This window comes from Hypanus sabinus, chromosome 29 (assembly GCF_030144855.1).
Source record: "Hypanus sabinus isolate sHypSab1 chromosome 29, sHypSab1.hap1, whole genome shotgun sequence".
Taxonomy (NCBI): Eukaryota; Metazoa; Chordata; class Chondrichthyes; order Myliobatiformes; family Dasyatidae; genus Hypanus; species Hypanus sabinus.
In genome coordinates, this window is record NC_082734.1 from 33872435 (window position 1) to 33893206 (window position 20772).

Sequence of the window (20772 nt, forward strand, 5' to 3'; positions counted from 1 at the left end):
TGTACCAACCTGTGATTCATCTGTATATGATACTTCCTGCAGTGCATCTGTAAAAATTGGTGAGGGTCAATGGGGACATACCAAAAACTGCAAAAAACTAAAACTGAAATAAAAACAAACAACTGGTAACACATATTAGGTCTAGCAGTCTCATGAAGATAAAACAGTTGAATTTTTTCCCTGGTTTATTATTTTCATGTGCACTGAGATTCAGTGGTAAGCTTTGCTTTGCATGCAGCATGCCATTTATAGTGATCATTTCATCAGCTCAATCATGGGCAGTAGCCTTCCCAGCATCAAGGATGTCCTCAAAATCCTGTGTGTCAAAAAGGTGGCATCCGTCATTAAGGACCCCCATCATGAGCCTGAAAACACACACTCAGCAGCTTCTTTTCCATTGCCATCAGATTTCTGAATGGACAATGAACCCATGTACACTACCTCACTATTGTTTCTTTTTTTTTGCTCTTGTTTTGCATTACTTATTTAAAAAAAAATATATTTCTTACTGTAATCTATAGCTTTTTTATTATGTAGTGCTATATAGTGCTGCTGCAAAACAACATATTTCACAACATAGGCCAATGATATTAAATCTCATTCTGATATCATTGCATTGAGGTACAAGGGGAAAACAACAGAATGCAGAATAAATTTACAGTTTCACAGAAGATGCAGTACAGCAGACAATAATGTGCAATCAATAATGAGGACAAAATCAGGTTTAATATCACTGGCATTTGTCATGAAATTTTGTTTTATGGTAGCAGTACATTGAAATACATAATAAAAAAATCAAATTAGAATAAGAAATATGTGTATATGTGTATTATATAAAGGAAGCAGTGCAAAAAAAGAGCAAAAAATAGTGAGATAGTGTTCATGGGTGAATTCATTGTCCATTCAGAAAACTAATGGTGGAGGGAAAGAAGCTGCTCCTGAAATGTTGAATGTGCACCTTCAGACTCCTGTACCTCTTTGATGGTAGCAATAAGAAGAAGGCATGTCCTGGGTGACTGATTCCTTAATAATTCTAGCAGCCTTCTTGAAGCATTGCCTTTTGAAGGTGTCCTCAATTCTGGGGAGGGTAGTGCCCATGATGGAGCTGATTGAATTTACAACTTTCTATAACTTTTTCCAATCCTGTGCAGAGGCCCCTCCATACCAGACAGTGATGCAACCAGCTAGAATGATCTCCACGGTGCACTTGTCAAAGTTTGCACTTTGATGACATACCAAGTACCCTCAAATGTCTTATGAAATATAGCTGCTGTTGGGCCTTATTTGTAATTGCATCAATATGCTTGGCCCAGGACAGATCTTCAGAAATGTTGACACCCAGAAACTTGAAATTGTTCACTGCAGATCCCTCAATGGTGACCTGTGTGTTCCCTTTTCTCCCCTTCCTGAAGCCCACAATCAATTCCTTGGTCTTACTGACATTGAGTGCAAAGTTGTTGTTGGAAAACCAATTAATCAGCTCATCTATCTCGCGCCTGTACACCTCCTCATCACCATCTGAATTTCTGTCAACAATAGTGTCATTGGGAAATTCATAGATGGCGTCGGACCTGTGCTTAGCCACACAGTCGTGGGTGTAGGCTGAGCATGTACCTTGAGGTGCTCTGGTGTTGATGATCAGTAAGGTGAAGATGTTATTTCCAATCTGCACAGACTGCTATCCTCGTGAGATGTCGAGAATCCCGTTGTAGAGGGAAGTGCAGATGCCCAGGTTTTGGAGCCTGTTAATTAGAACTGAGGGTATGATTGCTTTATATGCTGAGCTGTAGTCAATAAACCGCACCTGACATAGGCATTGCAATTGATCAAAGATTTGAGTGGAGAGCAAGTGAGATTGCACCCCCTGTAGAACTATTGTGCTGTTAGGCAAATTGCAAATTGTGATTTCGAGTCCACTTTGTCATACTAGGAGACTATTCAATAATCTTATGACAGCAGAGAGGCTACATGGCCCTCAAGATGCAGAATTCTGTCCTTATGTGGCTTAGCACATAGTGCTCCTTTTGCAAGTTCATCACTCAGTTCACATAATGATTATTAGGAGTCTTAAGGGACTGGAAGTACTTGAATCTGGAGCAACAAATACATCACTAGAAGGAAGGAGTTTGACCTGAAATGTTAACTGCCCATTTCCCTTCAGAATCCTGCTTGAACCACAGACTCTCTTCAGCAGGGAGCATTTTTCCTCAGGAAGTACTGCTTTCCCACCTCCCTCCTTCTTACTCTGGCTTCTGCTCCCTTCCTTTCCGGTTCTGATTAAGGATCTCGGACTGAAATGTTGACTGTTGATTCCTCTCCATAGATGCTGCCTGGCCTGCTGAGTTCCTCCAGCATTTTGTGTTACTTAAGCAGTTTTGCTGTTTTTGTGAGATCGTTGTGCAGTGGCTACTGAAACAGGTTCGGAGTTAAACAGGTTTATCTCACTGATTATAAAGCACTTGGAGACATCCTTAAAGGGATGCAGAAGGCAGTCTTTTCATTACATGCAGCCTCCTAGGATTTATTGTTGCAGTTGATAAATGGATAAACATTTTTTATATATCTGGTGTTGAGAAATGAACCTGGTCAGGTGTCAGATCTCTTGGTGGGAGGGCATTTTGGAAGTAGTGATCACAACTCTATCTCCTTTATCATAGCATTGACAAGGGATAGAAGCAGACAATTTGGGAAAACATTTAATTGGGATGGGGAAATATGATGATATTAGGCAGGAACCAGGGACCATAAATTGGAAGCAGATGTTCTCAGGGAAATGCACGGCAGAAATGTGGCAAATGTTCAGGGAACATTTGCATGGCCTTCTACATAGGTATGTTCCATTGGGGCAGGGAAAGGATGGTAGGATAAGAGAACCATGGTGTACAAAGGATGTGAAAAATCTCATTAAGAAAAGCTTATGAAAGGTTTGAGAAACTTGGTACTTGATAGAGTTCTAGAAAATTACAAGACTGCCAGGAAGGAGTGTAAAAATGAAAATAGGAGAGCTAGAAGGGACCCCTGGCGATTATCTTTGCATCATTAATAGGGACGGGAGAAGTACCGGTGGATTGAAGGGTGGCAAATGATCCCTTGTTCGAGAAAGGGAGAAGAGGTAACCCAGGAAATTATAGACCAGTGAGTCTTACTTCAGTGGTGGGCAATTTGTTGGCGAAGATCCTGAGAGGCAGGTTTTATGGCATTTGGAGAAACATAATCTGATTAGGGATAGTCAGCATGGCTTTGTCAAGGGCAGTTCGCACCTTACAAGCCTGATTGAATACTTTGAGGATATAACAAGACACATTGATGAAGGTTGAGCAGTGGATGTACTGTATATGGATTTCAGTAAGGTGTTTGATAAGGTTTGTCATGCAAGGCTCCTTCAGAAAGGAAGGAGACCTTGCTTTGTGAATCCAGAATTGGCTTGGCCACAGAAGGCAAAGGGTGGTTATAGATGGTTCGTATTCTGCATGGGGGTTGGTGACTAGTGGTGTTCTGCAGGGATCTGTTCTGGGACCCCTCCTGGAAGGGTGGGTTAGTAAATTTGCTGATAACACAAAGGTTAGGGGTGTTGTGGATAGTCTGGAGGGTTGTCAGAGGTTATAGCAGAACATTGGTAGGATGCAGAACTGGGCTGAGAAGTGGCAGATGGAATTCAACCCAGGTAAGTGTGAAATGGTTCATTTTGGTAGGTTAAATTTGAAGACAGAATATAGTATTAATGATAAGATTCTTGGCAGTGCCGAGGATCAAAGAGATCTTGTGATCTGCATCCATGGGACACTCAAAGCTGATGTGCAGGCTGGCAGTGTTGTTAAGAAGGCATATGATGTGTTGGCCTTCATCAACCATAGAATTGAGTTCAACAACCATGAGGTAATGTTACAGCTATATTAAGACCTTACCCCACTCGGAGTACTGTTTTCAGTTCTGGTCACCACATTACAGGAAGGATGTGGATACTGTAGAAAGAGTGCAGAGGAGAATTTACAAGGATGTTGCCTGGATTGGAGAGTGTGCCTTATGGGAATAGGTTGAGTTAACTTAGCCTTTTCTCCTTGGAGCGTCGGAGGATGAGAGGTGACCTGATAGAAGTATATAAGATGATGAAAGGCATTGATCGTGTAGGTAGCCAGAGGCTTTTTCCCAGGGCCAAATTGCTAACATGAAGGGGCATAGTTTTAAGGTGCTTGGAAGTAGGTACAGAGGGGATGTCAGAGTAAGTGTTTCACACAGAGAGTGGTAGGTGTGTGGAATGGGCTGCATGCAAAAGTGGTGGAGGCAGATACAATAGGCTCTTAAGAGACTTAGATAGATACGTGGAGCTTAGAAAAATAGTTGGCTATGTGGTAGGGTAATTCTAGGCAGTTTGTTCGGTGGTTTACATGGTCAGCAAAACATTGTGGGCTGAAGGGCCTGTAATGTGCTGTAGATTTCTATGTTCTATGTATGCTTACTGTTTAACATCTTCTCATAATAGTTGGCTGTGATTTATTTTGTTTTTAAAACTGAATATGCAAAAGTTAAATTTACAATTGAGGCCCTCTGTTGGTCAGGGTCAACCATGGTTGTTATGTCCTAGCTGTCTATGTATACGTGTCAGGGCAGTATGACTTGGAGAGCCAATGTAACAGGCTCCCCCTCTCCACGTAGCTGATGAACACAAAAGAATGGTAGAGGCTGTTACAGTTTGGTACCGGCAGTGTCGCAGTAGCTGCCAGTCAGCGTTGAACTCAACTTAGGCCTGCTTTAGGGACTCCAGCTCCTGAGTTTCCCACTGGGGTTTACTCCTGATGCCTTCCCCATAAGTAGGTATAGCTTTAAGGCAGTGGAGGTTTGAAATCAGAGTCTTCCTTCTCCTAGATGAACTACCAACCATGGCTGACGAGTTCCATCTGCCTGAAGCAACTGGTTTATGTGCCAGTAACTAGCCCTTGCCCCTTCTGTCGGTAGAAATGGTTCTGCTGGGCTTAGCAGCTGTGCCACGAATATAAGAATAACCTTTAAGACAATTGGACATGAATTGGAAAGATTTAGACGGTTATAGACCAGATGCTGGAAAAGGCAGCTAGCTTGAATGGGTTGACATGGACCAGTTGGGCTGAAGGGTTGTCTCTGCACTGTATGACTCTAATTTTAACTATCAGCTTTATGTTTAAATTGCTGTGTTCAATTTTCCTCTTTTCTTGCCACTCTCTTGATGTTGTGATGTTAGAAACCTGTGATGGCTGACTGGGGTAGTTTAACCTCTCACTTTTAAACCCGAAAATGCTGCTATATTCTGTTACAAAGATTCGAAAGGTGTCCCCCTGAATGACTCACCTCAGGTGAATAAGACAGAGATCAAGATACTGGTTCAGCAGATGTAAAGACGACCTAATTAGCAAGAGAAATTGTAATGCAGGGAAAACAAAATTTTTTGCTGCAGGAAGTGGATATAAATGACAATACCTGTAACAATTTATCACAGGAGGACATCATAGAGCGACAGTATATCATCCTGATTATATAAAAATGAAATTGATACTTGTTATCAATGTGTGAATTTGGTGGTGGGGGGGGGGAGGCTAATATGAATGGAGGGAGAATTGAGTATAGTACAAGGGAAGTAATGGAGAAACTGATTGTTATGTAGGCTGCAATAGATTTGATGGGCTGAAATGGTATCTTTCTGTGCTGTATGCACATTCCTATTTCCTTAACAATATTAACTTCTGTCTCTCCCTCAAGGTATTCTTTAACTTGATTTTATGACTTTTAAGATTTTGCTTCTAGCCTGCATTATAATTAAAATAGGGAGAAGACTGCGCTTGCAAGTTTTAAAGGATCTTTCCCCATGGTGCAAAATCTGCTCTTTTGATGCTATTTTTATTTAACACAGATTACTGAAATCTTTTGTTAGTGGATAAGGAGGACAGTAGTATGCTGAGGATGGTTTCAGGATCTTAATGAAACATGCAAACTATTTCAGTGACAATTATTTTGCAACACCTGTTAACAGAAGTCCACAAAGTGCCCCAATATGTAGGACACTGGAAACAAGCAATGAACTATTTTGTATTGACAGATATGCATTAAAATAACAACTTAAATTATACGTTCCCCAATGATATATTGTAAATAATCCTTCATTTTGATTATTGGTGAGGAGCAACAGTTTAGTGTTAAAGAAAACAACAGGAAGTCTAAAGCTAATGGATTATATTTGGTTCGATCTAATGCCAAGCAGTGCTATACTTCAAAGCTTGGTACCCATGTGAAAATGTTGTATAGAAAAATTGTGCTACAAGGAAGCTGGACTTGAGCCACAGATTTCTTCTGAAAGAAATGACATGCCCAGCAATGGGTTATTTGGGCTTCAAGCTTTATCTGAATGTGAAGAAAATTACAGCTATGTAAATCCAATTTTGGTTGTTCTCTTAATAAAATCCTTTGATGAGTTCAATTACAGGTTAAAACTCTTTAGTCTGTCATCCTTGGGATCTGACTGGTGCCAGGCCATAGCAAACCCAGACAACAGAAATTGGCCCCAGTTGTCTTCCTTGAGCAGGAGAACTATTTTTACTTCAAAGTATAAACTTACTTGGTCACTTAAGGTTCGAAGAACTGTCTGAAACCAAAGTTTCTTGAAGTCAGAAAAGCTATTGGCTGAGATTGCAAAATTTGGGTGAATTAGCTACTGGTTAGTATAGATCTTAGTGAACATTTGATTGTAGTCGGCATAGTTAATTAATTTAGATCTGAAGATCAGAGGATGCCAGACTGCAGAGTGTTGGGCTAGAGAGTTTCAGCCTGTACAAACATGTTTCCTTAAATTTTTGACAAGAATACTTGCAATCAAGAGATTTGCTTCCCCAAGGCACTTTGGGGAATACAAGGCCAATTGTTCAGTTTTCTTAAAATTGTCAGAAATATAGAAGCAAAATGATCCCATGAACTCAAGTAAGATTATGGCCATGGATCCTGCTTTCAATCCACTTCTAGAAACTAATTTACAGTTCAGGGAATATGTTTCATAAGTACAAGAGACTCTGCAGATGCTGGAAATCCAGAGCAACACAAAATGCTGGAGAAACTCAGCACCTCAGGCAGCGTCTATAGAGAGGAATAAACAGTTGATGTTTTGAGCTAAGACCCTTCACTAGTGCTGATGAAGGGAAAGTGTTTCATTGTGCATATATAGTTAAGTTCTGTATTTTAATAGAAATCTTCTGTTTAGATTTAGGTCATCTAATTATTAAATCTAATTGCTTTTCAAATAATTAAACCCATTAGCTTATAATGGGTGGCAGGGTGGAGATAAGTCTCCACCAAAGGAGCTTAAGGTGCCTCTGTAAGCCTGTAAGTCATCCTTGGGCAAGGTATACTTAGCACCTCCCCCCACCCCATTGATCAGGGTCATGTGAAGCTATGGGAACAGCTGGTGCATATCACAAGTCCTGGGTATGTGACCACTGACACCAGGCATACAATTTCTGAAGAGTATTGATAATGGCTGGGATTACCCATCTTTTAAAGACAACGTCCAGAAGAAGGCAATGGCAAACCACTTCTGTAGAAAAATTTACCAAGAACAATCAAGGTCAAGGACCATGATTGCCCACATCTTACGACACGGCACATAATGATGAGCCTGTAATGTTCATCCAACAGTTTTCTGGAGTGAACTACATTTGTGATATTTGGTTACAATGATAAGCATTTGAATTTGATTCCTAGGCACAATGATCTCCTTATGGAAAATGTAAAGATGGGCCCCAGTTCATAAAGACTGAAAGCTTGTGTACTGTCACAGAGAACAAAGAAACTGTTTGAAGTAAATGTTCAAAGAACACGTGTCATGGAGATAATTCTTAGCTTGTTGCAAAATATCGGGTTCTGTCAAGAAGCAAGGTGCTTTATTATGAGTGGATAATGTACACGTGCAGAATTATTAGTTGTTTTAGTTTTCCATGGCTCTTCTATTTCCGTATTTTGTACTCCATATCAGAACTATGGAAAACACTTCCATTGGCAGAATCCGATGAAAACATTACAGTCATTTAAACATTTTAGAAATTTTGCAAACAGATTAAAACTGTAATGTTAATCAGATTCTGAATTGTCTTTCAAATGGAATTCTGAAGCAGGGCATGAAGATTAACTGCATGGATGAAAGACAAGTGTTAGACCAATCTTCTGATCAACTGTAGTAACACACACAAAATGCTGGAAGAACTCAACAGGTCAGGCAACATCTATGGAGGGAAATAAAGATGAATAAAGCACCTTGTTTCTTGACATAGCCCAATGCTTTTGACATTTCGGGCCATACTAGAAGGGAGGAGGAAAAGGAAGTAGTCTGAATATAGTTCTTTGTTTCTTTTGCAAATGACAGATGAAACCTGTGGAAGAAGGTGAGGTACCACTGAGAATAAATACTTTCACCCTCTTTCCAAACCAAAAATACAGAAGAAGTTGCAGACTTCTACAATCCAAGAAAGGTGGCAACACACTGGAAAATAATCACATACGGTATAACTGCGGCTATTTCCAGATTATTCCAGTTGAAGTCTTTCACAAAGTGTTGTGTTATCTTTCAGGTACTATTATAACAATATGTATTTTTATGCAAATCCATTTATTTCTCTTTGTATTTGATTGCTTGACCTTAGTTATTTTCACTTCTTGTCACAAAATTCATGTTAGGGTCATAGGGTGTAGAAGCATTCTGTTTAAATTATTGGATTAGCAATCCGGAACTTCAAAGTCAAAGGCAAAGTAAAATTTATTATCAAAGGGCATTTCCCTTGAGATTCATTGTCTTGCAGGCATTTACAGGAAAATAAAGAAATACAACAGAATTTATAAAGAAACAACTGACATAAGCAAAGACTGACAAACAACCAATGTGCAAAAGAAGACAAATTGTGCACATAGAAAAATAAATAAGACTGAGAACATGAATTGTAGAATCCTTGAAAGTGAGTCTGTAGATTGTGGAATCAGTTCGGAGTTGTGGTGGGTGAAGTTATCTGCGCTACTTCAGGAGCCTGATGGTTGAAGGGTAATAACTATTTCTGAACCTGGTGGTATGAGACCTAGACTCCTGTATCACCTGCCTGATGGTAGTAGCAAGATGAGAGCATGACCTGAATGGTGGAGGTTTTTGATGATGGATGTTGCTTTTTTTGTGTCAATGCTCCATATAAATATACTCAGTATTGAGGAAGGCTTTTCCTGTGATGGATTGGGCTGCGTGTGTGTGTGTGTGTGTGTGTGTGTGTGTGTGTGTGTGTGTGTGTGTGAGAGAGAGAGTGTATATGTGTCTGTGTCAGAAATATGAGTTCCTTGTGGGCAGGTTTGAAGAGCTGTTGGGAAGGGTTTAGCGCTGGACGGGAGATGGAGTGATACAGTTGAGGATGGGGCCATTGGTATACAAATTGATGCAGTGTGTAATGAGAGTGTGAAGGTGGACAGGCAGATGATATATCAAAATTGCTGTCAGTAGGATGAGGTAAAATAGGGCAAAATCAAAAAGGGTGATGAATACAGGACTGAAGGTGTTATACAGTATTTGAATGCACACAGTATATGGAATAAAGTAGATGATTTTGTAGCGCAGTTAGAGATTGGCAGGTATGATGTAGTGGGTGTATCTGAGACATGGCTGAAAGAAAAACATGAGCTTAACATTCAAGGATACACCTTGTACTGAAAGGACAGGCGGATAGGCAGAGGGTGGGGTGGCTCTTGGTAAAAACTGAAATCAAATCCTCAGAAAGAGGGGACACAGGATCAGAAGATGTAGAATCCTTATGGGTAGAGTTAAGAAAATGCAAGATTAAAAAAGATCCTGTTGGGAGTTATATATAGGCCCCCCTAACAGTAGCTAGAATATGGGATATAAATTTCAATGGGAAATTGTAAACACATAATAAGGGCAATATTACGATAGTCATGGGGGATTTCAATATGCAGGTAGATTGGGAAAATAAAGTTTGTGCTAGATTCCAAGAGAGGGAGTTTGTAGAATGCCTATGAGATGGCTTCTTAGCGTAGCTTCTTGTTGAGTCCTCTAGGGGTAAGGCAATTCTGGATTGGGAACTTAAGGTAAAGGTACTCTTGGGAGGCAGTGATCATAATATGATAGAATTCACCCTACAGTATGAAAGGGAGAAGATAAATACCCTGCAGTTTTGAGAGGGAGAAGATAAAGTCAGATGTATCAGTATTTCAATAGAGTAAAGGGAATTACTGAGGCATGAGAGAGGTGCTGGCTAAAGTTGATTGGAAGGGATCACTAGCAGGGATGATGGCAGAAAAGCAATGGCTGGAGTTACTGGAGCAAAGAGGAAATAGCAGATTAACTTGTAATGCTGCTTAAAATCAAGCACCGCAATACTCTTGACACACTTGAATTTGAAAAACAGGTTAGAGAGGCAATAGGGATAAAATTGCAACAGGCAAATGTGGCAACAATGTGTGTTGTAATTACAAGAAAACAGAGGGTGTGGATGACACCAGAAAATGGGATAAACAGTTATATAAATGCATTTAAACTAAATGGAAGAAAGTAGTTAAAAATTGTATTGTCAAAGAAGAAAAAACACTTGATCCAGACTGATTATATCCGTGCGTTTTAAAAGGATGCACAGAAGAGATAGCAGATGTACAAACGTTTGTAAGATAATATATAAAAAAATTAGATATTAGTATTCTGCCATGGAACTGTCATATGTCCACATGGATGCAGTAGGTTACTGAGGAGTACGGTAGAAAGGGATCGGGGAATACGGATCCATGATTCCTTGAAAGTAGTGTCACAGGTAGGTAGGGTCATAAGAAGAGCTTTTGGTACATTGGCCTTCAGAAATAGTGCATTGGGTACAGGAATTGGGATGTTACATTGAGGTTGGTGAGACTGTGTGCAATTCTGTCATATACTGACAGAAAATGTATCAATAAGATTGAAAGAGCACAGAGAAAATTTACAAAAATGTTTTGCCAGGACTTGAGGACCTGAGTTATAGGATAAGATTGATTAGGTTAGGATTTTATTCCCTGGAGTGTAGGAGAATTGGGAGATTTGATAGAAGTATGCAAAATTATGTGGGGTAGATACAAGCATGCTTTTTTCACTGAGGTTGGATGAGACTAGAGCTAAAGGCCATAGGTTAAGGGTGAAAAATGAAATATTTAAGAGTAACTTCTTCACTCAGGGTGGTGTGAGTGTGGAACGAGCTACCAGCAGAATTGGTGGATACAGATTCGGTTGCAACATTTAAGAGAAGTTAGGATAAGTACATGGAAGGGAAGGGTATAGAGGGCTGTGGTCGATGGGGCTAGACAGATGGGACTAGATGTTCCAGAAGGCCTGTTTCTGTGCTCTTTGACTCCATAGACTTATAGTCCTACATAGATCGGATCAGACAGGCATATTTCCTTCACAGAGAATTAATAAACCAGATTTTTTGGCAGCCTAGCAATGTTATGAACTCACCATTCTGAATGCAGTTCCAGCTTCTTATTCATCATTTTAAAAAATCATGTAAATCCTGCAGTTATCTTTGTGGCATTTGATAGATTGTAAGTTTTGGCCTTTGGATTACTAGTAAGGTGACAAATGCTACCATGTCCTTAAGTCAAGTGTTATGGTAATGATCAGATATGATACCTTATTTTGTCTTCCTTTCTTCTCAGTAACAGACATCAGTGTTCTCAGTATGGCATCAAAAATGGTTGGCAGGCAGGTTGTGGGTTACATTGCCACTTCATCAGGAATCAGACGGCTTTTATTGGAGGGTTTCCATTCTACTGATGTTTCCAAGAAATCAGTTGCACTGGAACACTACAGATCCTTAGGTAACTTTCTGGAACAGATTAAGACATACTAAGTGGAGCTTAAGGTTTTCAAATTGATATCTATGCAGATTTTAATTTCACTATACCTTCAAATCAATTTGCCGCGGTATTTATCCAAAGGTATTAGCTATGCTCTGGGCTTCTAGTCCACTGGTGTAGTTCATATGAAGCAGAATGTACTTTATTAAAAAGCTATTTTTTGTGCAGATGTTTATTGAAGCAGATTTTAGTTATAACATCATGGGAACATGACAGAATAATGTAAAATGATTGGGATAAAAGTAGCAGAATGGGACTACATATACTACTGGAATTAACTGTGGCATAGACACAGCAGACAGAAGTGGTTTCCTCCTGTGCTGAAATGTTTGTGTTTTATGACGTGCATATGTGGTTGAATGGGCAGGGTGACTGATGATTGGGGGAGTGGGTCAGAGTAGACATATTTAGTGCATAGTTAACTTCTCTGTCAACATATACGCATGTACACAATTAATGAGACTCACATTAAGCTCATTAAGCAGAATTCTGAGATGCTTCCCCCACTTCCTGGGTTTTACATCTTGGTCATAGAGGAAGAACACCACATCTGGAAAACACAGCACGGCCATTAAATGTAATGTCAATGTAAAACTCATGCTAAAGAGTGTCATACAAATGATCAGAATTTATAGCACAATAAAAACTTTCTAGCTAGGTAGTGTGATGGATTTATACACTTTCCTATACTGTATTCCATCTGCCATTTCCTTGCCTGTTGTCATAATCTGTCCAAGTCCTTCTGCAGACTCCCTGTTTGTTCAATGCTACCTGCCCCTTCACTTATCTTTGTATCATCTGCAACTTGTCAAAAGCCCATCAGTTCCACCATCCATATCATTAACATAGAATGTGAAAAGGAATGGACCCTTGTGGAACAGCACATCAGCAGCCGGCCAGAATAGGTCCCCCTTTTTCCCACTTTTGCCAGTCAGCCAATCTTCTATCCATGCTAGTAGCTTTGCTGTAATACCATGGGCTCTTATCCTGTTTAGCAGCCTCATATGTGGCATCTTGTCAAAGCGTTATGAAAGTCTAAGTAAACAGCATCCACTCACTATCCTTTGTCTATCTTGCCTGCTACTTCTGCAAAGAATTGCACCAGATTTGTCCGGCATGATTTGCTCTTAAGGAAACCACACTGACTGAGTAATTTTATCATGTGCCTCTAAGTACCCAAAACCTCATTATTAGTAATGGTATCTAACATCTTGCCAACCACTGAAGTCAGGCTAACTTGCCTATAATTTCATGTATTTTTCCTTCCTTCTTAAAGAGTGAAGTGACATTTACAATTTTCTGGTTCTCTGGAACCATTCCAGAACTTAGTAATTCTTGAAGTATCACTACTAATGCCTCCACAATGTCTTCAACTACTTCTTTCAGGACCCTGGGGTATAGTTTATCTGGTACAGGTGACTTATCTACCTTTAACCTTTCAGCTTCACAAGCACCTTCTCCTTAGTAATAGCAATTGCATTCAGTTCTGCCCCTGATACTCTTGAATTGCTGGCAATCTGTTACCATACACATAATGCTGGAGGAACTCAGCAGGCCAGGCAGTATCTATGGAGGAGTGCAGTCAATGTTTTGAGCTGAGACCCAATGTCCTGCTGAAAGGTCTCACCCCGAAACATCAACTGTACTCTTTTCTGTTGCTTGGATTTCCAGCACCTGCATACTTTCTCTTGTTTGTGATTGGCATTCTGTAGGTGTCTTCCACAGTGAAGAGTGATGCAAAATATTTATTTAGTTCATTTGCCATTTCTGTATACCTCATTACTACCTCTCCAGCATCATTTTCCAGTAGTCTGATGTCCACTCTTGCCTTTCTTTTACTATTTATATATCTGAAAAAGCTTTTGATACCCTCTTTTATATTATTGGCTAATTTATGTTAATTTTTTATCTTTTCTCTCCTTATTGCTATTTTAGTTGCCCTCTAACAAGTTTTAAAAGCTTCCTAATCCTTTAACTTTGCACCATTTTTGTAGTATTGTATATCCTCCCCCTTAATTTTATGCTGTCTTTGACTTACCTTGTCAGCCACGGTTACCTCACCCTCCGTCTTAGAATGCTTCTTTGGGATGAACGGATGCTGCATCTTCCAAATTATTTTCAGAAACTCCAGCTATTACCTACTCTACCATCATCTCTGCTAGTATTTCCTTCCAATCAACTTTGACCAGCTCCTCTCCTATGCATCTGTAGTAACCTTTACTAATGCATCTGATTTTAGCTTTTCCCTCTCAAACTGCAGGGTGATTCCTATCTTATTATGATCACTGTCTCCTAAGGGTTCCTTTATCTTAAGCTCCCTAATCAAATTTGGTTCTTTACACAAGACCCAATCCAGAATTGTCTTTTCTCTGTGGGCTTGACCATAAGCTGCTCTAAGTTATTCTAAGGTAGGTATTCTACAAATTCCTTCCCTTGGGATTGTTGGATACTGATGTTTTTGAACCGAGGTTCTTCAGAAGTCAAGAATGAGGCATAAAACTTGTTGCTTATGATCACTTATTAAGCTCTAAAACAACAAAGGTGTTATGAAAAGGGAATAGTAAAAGGAGAGCCTTGCAGCAAGAAGGCAAAAAAAAAGAATGTTGCAATGCTGTCTAGCCTTATACCAATTTATTCAAGGTTTCATACCCAAATGAGCTCAATGCCTTTTATGCTCGCTTTGACTATCAAAACATGGAGGCACCTTCACAACCTCCCATAGCCCCGATGACTCTGTGATTTCAGTCTGAGGCCAAAGTGAGACTATCCTTCAGGAGGATGAACTCATGAAAAACATCTGGTCCAGAAGGGATACCTGGCTAAGTACTAAACTCAGCCTCAACTGGCTGGAGTGTTTACTGAATTCTTTAAGCTCTCACTTCGGCAGTCACAGGTACCTAGACCGGTGCCTAAGAAGAATGTGGTAACCTGTCTCAATGACTACTTTCCAGTAGCACTAACGTCCACTGTGATGAAGTACTTTGAGAGGTCGGTGATGAAACATCTCAGTTCCTGCCTAAGATATGACTTGGATCTGCTCCAGTTTGCCTACCATTACAACAGATCAACTGCAGATGCTGTTTCATTGGCTCTTCACTTATCCCTGGAACATCTGGACAGTGAAGGTGTATACATCGTTGACTACAGCTTGACATTCAATGCTATTATCCTCTCAAAACTAATCAATAAGCTTCAAGACCTCAGCCTCAATGCCTCCTTGTGCAACTAGATCCTCGACTTCCTCACTTGCCTACCCAAGTTAGTTTCAATTAGCAACAACACGTCCACAATCACCTTGGGGTGAGGGCCATTACCGGAAATTCGAGAAATTGATGTTTGTGGTTGGAGGCTACCCAGATGGAATATAAGGTGTTGGTCTTATGTAGTCTCTTTTCCATAGATGTTGTCTGGCCTGCTGGCGTTGGCTAAATAAAAGGTGGTGATGAGTTTGAAAATCTGGCTGAATGGTGCCACAACAACAACTTCTCACTTAATGTCCCAGTAAAACCAAAGAGCTGATTATTGACTACTAGGTGGGGGCAAGTGGAGATTCATGAGGCAGTTCTTATCAGGGGATCAGAGGTGAAGAGGGTCAGAAACTTTAAATTCCTTGGTGTTATCATTTATGAGGATCTACCCTGGGTCCAGCACATAAGTACCATTACAAAGAAAGCACGGTGACATCTCTACTTAGAAGTTTGCCAAGATTCAGCATGTCTTCTAAAACTTTGACAAATTTCTATAGATGTGTGGTCAAGAGTATATTGACTGGTTGCACCATGACCTGGTATGGAAACACCAATGCCCTTGAATGAAAAGCATACAAAATGTAGATACAGCCCAGTCCATCGGGGGTGAAGCTCTCCCTACCATTGAGCACATCTACTCAAAGAATTGTCACAGGAAAGCAGCATCCATCATCAGGGACCTCCACTATCCAGGCCATGCTCTCTTCTTCGTGCTGCCATCAGAAAGAAGTTATAGGAGCCTCAAGACCCAGTCCACCAGATTCAGGAACAGTTATTACTCCTGAACTATCAGGCTTTTGAATGAGAGGTGGTAACTTTGTTCAATTTCACTTGCCCCCATCACTGAAATGTTCCCACTGTTTATGGACTCACTTTCAAAGACTTTTCATCTTATGTTATTGATAGTTATTGTTTATTATTATTGTTATTATTATAATTTTCTCTTTTTTTATTTGCACAGCTTGCTGTCTTTTTCACATCGATCTTGTTGGTCTATTGTGTTTCTTTGTATTTGCTGTGACAAGAAAATGTATCTCATTGTTACATATGATGACATATATGTACTTTGATAATAAATTTACTTTGAATTTGTTAGCAGCAATAAATTCCATTCAAATTGTGTTGCTTAAATCAATCAATTCAAGTAATGTGATAACCATGTAAAAAAGTGAAACTACAAGGAAAATAACAATAATGCTGGCTTCTACAGGATCCAGCATAGGCCTGTTTTTTCCCAATCCACCTGCATATTGAAATCCCCCAGGACCATCATAACATCACCCTTTTTAAGCAACACACACAAAATGCTGCAGGAACTCAGCAGGCTGGGCAGCATAAATGGAAAAGAGTATAGTCGACGTTTTGGGCCAAGACCCTTCAGCTGGACTGGAGAAAAAGAAATGAGGACTAGGGTTAAAAGGTGGGGTGGGGTAGTGGAAGAGAGAAAGACAAGGTGATAGGTGAAACTTGGAGGGGAGGGATGAAGTAAAGAGGTGGGAAGTTGATTGGTGAAAGAGATATAGGGCTGGAGAAGGGGGAAATCTAATAGGAGAAGATAGAAGGCCATGGAAGAAAGAAAAGGAGGGGAAGAGCACCAGAGATGGTCAGGCAAGGAGATAAGGTGAGAGAGGGAAATGGGGATGGGAATGGTGAGGGGATGAGGCATTACCAGAAGTTCGAGAAATGGATGTTCATGCCATCAGGTTGGAGGCTTCCTTATTACATTGCTTTTCCAAGTGTATCCTGGCTACTGTTTGGAAGCCTGTGTATACTGTAACACCCATGAGGGTAGTTTTACCCTTGCAGTTTTTTAACTCCACCCACAAGGATTCTGCATCTTTTGATCCTATGATTGAAGTATATAAAAGTATGAAGTGTATAGAGGGGATAAAATGCAGGAAAGTTTTACCCTTATCAGAGATGAACAACTAGAGGATATAGGTTTAGTGTAAGAGTTAAGATACTTAGAGAAAATTTGAGGGGATCTTTTTCACCCAGAGAGGAATGGGTACCTGCTAAGCAGAGCCTGAGAAAATCACAAATGATTGCACCTAAAAATAACCTGACAATTACCTGATTTGCCTCGATATTGTGGATATGGGCCAAGTGTTGAAGATTGAATTAATATGGATGGGTACTCATTGGTTGTCATGGATGTGGCAGGTCAACTGGCCTGTTTTCATGCTGTATAAATCTACAGTACCGTGCAAAAGTCTTAGTACATATATATAGTTAGGATGCCTAAGGCTTTTGTACAGTACTGTATTTGTCAGTGTGGAGTGGAGAGCGAGATTGTAAGTCTTGCAGGAACAAAGGATGTTGGAATGACGAGGGTGGAATTGAGAAGGTTGCAGGACAGGTGGCAGAGAAGGAGCGCCAGAGGCGGGGGTGGGGGAGGGTTCTGGTGTGGGTGCAGATGCACACACAGACCTGAGACATGATGCAAGGTCATTTGATTCCAAACAATTGGTTATTGATCATTACTGGATGTTTCTCTGGTGCTTCCCATTCTCTCCCCTCTTCCTTCCCCTTTTCCCAACCATGGTTCCCCTCTCCCTGCCCCCTTCCCACTGTCAGTCCACAATAGAGCCCCATATCAGAATCAGGTTTATCATCATTTACATACTGCATGTCAGGAAATTAGTTTTGCGGCAGCAGTACAGTGCATAAAAAAAATACTGCATTACTGTGCAAAACACTTAGGTGTATATAGAAGACTTTTCCACAGTTCTGTTCTTGTGAACATAAGAGATAGGAGCAGGAGTAGGCCAATTGGCCCCTCAAGCCTGCTCCGCCATTCAACACGATCATGGCTGATCCAATCTTAACTCTAGTTATCACCGAATCCCACAAGGCAACAGTGCCAACCAACAGGGCACCATGCCGCCCATTTTATCTTATTATTCATCCTGCCCAAACCCATGTGATCACCCGGGGGAAAAAAAAACGATTTGCCAATTGAGGAGAAAAAATCTGGAAAATTCCTCTCCGACCCATCCAGGCTATCGAAAACTGGCCCAGGAGATCACATGGCTGATCTAAACCTAGCCTCATGTCCACTTACCTGTTAGCTCACCGTATCCCCTAATGCCATTTTTATCCAGGAAAATGTCTATCTCCGTTTTGAATTTATTGAGTGTAGTAGCTTCCACAGCTCTCTGGGGCAGTAAATTCCACAGCCCCACTACCCTCTGAGTGAAGAAATTTCTCCTCATCTCAGTCCTGGAACGGCATCCCCTTATTTTAAGATTATGCCCCCTAGTCCTAGTTTCACCCATCATTGGGAACATTCTCCCCGCATCCACCTGCTCAAGCCCCTTCACAATCTTACATGTTTCAATAAGATCGCCTCTCATTCTTCGGAACTCCAATGAGTAGAGTCCCAATCTACTCAACCTCTCATCATACATCAACCCACCCATCCCTGGAATTAACCTAGTGAACCTTCTCTGCACTGCCTCGTGAGCCAGTATGTCCTTTCTTAAATATGGACACCAGAACTGCACGCAGTACTCTAGGTGTGGTCTCACCAATACCCGGTACAACTGCAGTAAGACCTCCCTGTTCTTATACTCCATCCCCCTAGCAATAAAAGCCAGCATTCCATTGGCCTTCTTGACCACCTGCTGCACTTGCATACTAACCTTTTGTGTTTCCTGCACCAGGACCCCCAGATCCCTTTGCACAGAAGCACTGTCCAGTTTCTCTCCATTTAGATAATAACTTGCTCTATTATTTTTCCTGCCAAAGTGCAAGACTTCACACTTGTCAGTATTATATTTCATCTGCCAAATGTCTGCCCAATCACTCAGCCTATCTATGTCCCCCTGCAGGGTTTCAATGTCCTCCGCACTCATTACACTCCCTCCCATCTTTGTGTCATCAGCAAACTTCGATACGTTGCACTTAGTCCCTTTCTCCAAATCATTAATATAGATTGTAAAGAGTTGGGGTTCCAACACCGACCCCTGCGGAACACCACTAGTCACCAACTGCCAGTCTGAGAATAAACCATTTATCCCAACTCTCTGTTTTCTGTTAGAAAGCCAATCCTCCACCCATGCCAGAATATTTTCCCCAATCCCATGATTTTTTACTTTAAGTAATAATCTTTGGTGTGGCACCTTGTCAAATGCCTTTTGGAAGTCCAAATACACCACATCCACTGGTTCCCCTTTATCTACCCTTTATATTATGTCCTCAAAGAACTCCAACAAATTTGTCAAACATGACTTCCCTTTTGTAAAGCCATGCTGACTTTGTCCTATTAAGCTATGTTTATCCAAATGCCCTGTTACTGTTTCCTTAATTATCGATTCTAACATTTTGCCAACCACAGATGTTAGGCTAACTGGCCTATAATTCCCAGCCTTCTGTCTATTGCCCTTTTTAAATAGAGGAGTTACATTAGCATTTTTCCAATCTGCCGGGACCATTGCCGAGTCCAGCGAGTTTTGAAAAATTATCACTAATGCATCCACAATTATGACCACCACTTCCCTTAAGACCCTAGGATGCAAGCCATCCGGTCCAGGGGATTTATCCACCTTCAGTCCCATTAATTTATCAAGTACCATTTCCTTGGTGATTTGAATCGCAGTTAGCTTCTCTCCCCCTAGAGCCCTCTGTTTATCCAGTGTTGGGATATTTTGAGTGTCCTCTACTGTAAAAACTGATACAAAATATTTGTTCAGTGTTTCCGCCATCTTCATGTCCCCTACCATTAATTTCCCGGTCTCATCTTCTAGGGGACCAACATTTACTTTAGCCACCCTTTTTCTTTTTTTATATAACTATAAAAACTCTTACTATCTGCTTTTATGTTTTTCGCCAATTTACTTTCATAATCTATCTTCCTCTTCTTAATCAATCTTTTTGTTATTTGCTGCTGATCTTTAAAAGCTTCTCGATCTTCAATCTTCCCACTAGATTTAGCTACCTTATATAACTTTCTTTTTAGTCGTATGACCATTATGCACGAATTCACTGGAATTATTAGTAATTGCCCTGTACAGTTGAAGTCAGAAGTTTACGTACTTAGGTTGAAGTCATTAAAACTCATTGTTTAAGCACTCCATTGATTTCATATTAGCAAACTATAGTTTTGGCAAGAGATTGAGGACATGTACTGTGTGCATGACACGAACAATTGTTTATAGACAGATTATTTCACTTTTAATTGACTGTATCACAATTCCAGTGGGTCAGAAGTTGACAAACAAAATCAAAAGAAATCAGCCAAGACCTCAGAGAAAAAATGGTGGATCTCCACAAGTCTGGTGTATCCTTGGGAGCAGTTTCCAAACGCCTGAAGGTACCACGTTCATCTGTACAAACAATAGTACGCAAGTACAAACACCATGGGACCACGCAGCCGTCATACTGCTCAGGAAACAGACGCATTCTGTCTCCTAGAGATGAATATACTTTGGCACAAAAAGTGCAAATCAATCCCAGAACAATAGCAAAAGACCTTGTGAAGATGCTGGAGGAAACAGGTAGACAAGTATCTATATCCACAGTAAAACGAGTCCTATATCGACTTAACCTGAAAGATTGTTCAGCAAGGAAGAAGTCACTGCTCCAAAACCACCATTAAAGAAGCCAGACTACAGTCTGCAAATGCACATGGGGACTTAGA

The 20772-nt window shown here is 40.5% G+C and overlaps 1 protein-coding gene across 1 annotated transcript in view; it reads left to right on the forward strand.

Moving 5' to 3' along the window:
• The first annotated feature begins 8377 nt into the window (after nucleotides 1-8377).
• The window catches only part of LOC132382824 (F-box only protein 47-like), a 51589-nt gene continuing 39194 nt past the window's right edge, over nucleotides 8378-20772 (forward strand). The window contains exons 1-2 of the mRNA XM_059953276.1: nucleotides 8378-8582; nucleotides 11683-11844. Of these exons, the coding sequence (XP_059809259.1) occupies nucleotides 8378-8582; nucleotides 11683-11844 (367 nt within the window). The remainder of the gene's footprint in view (nucleotides 8583-11682; nucleotides 11845-20772) is intronic.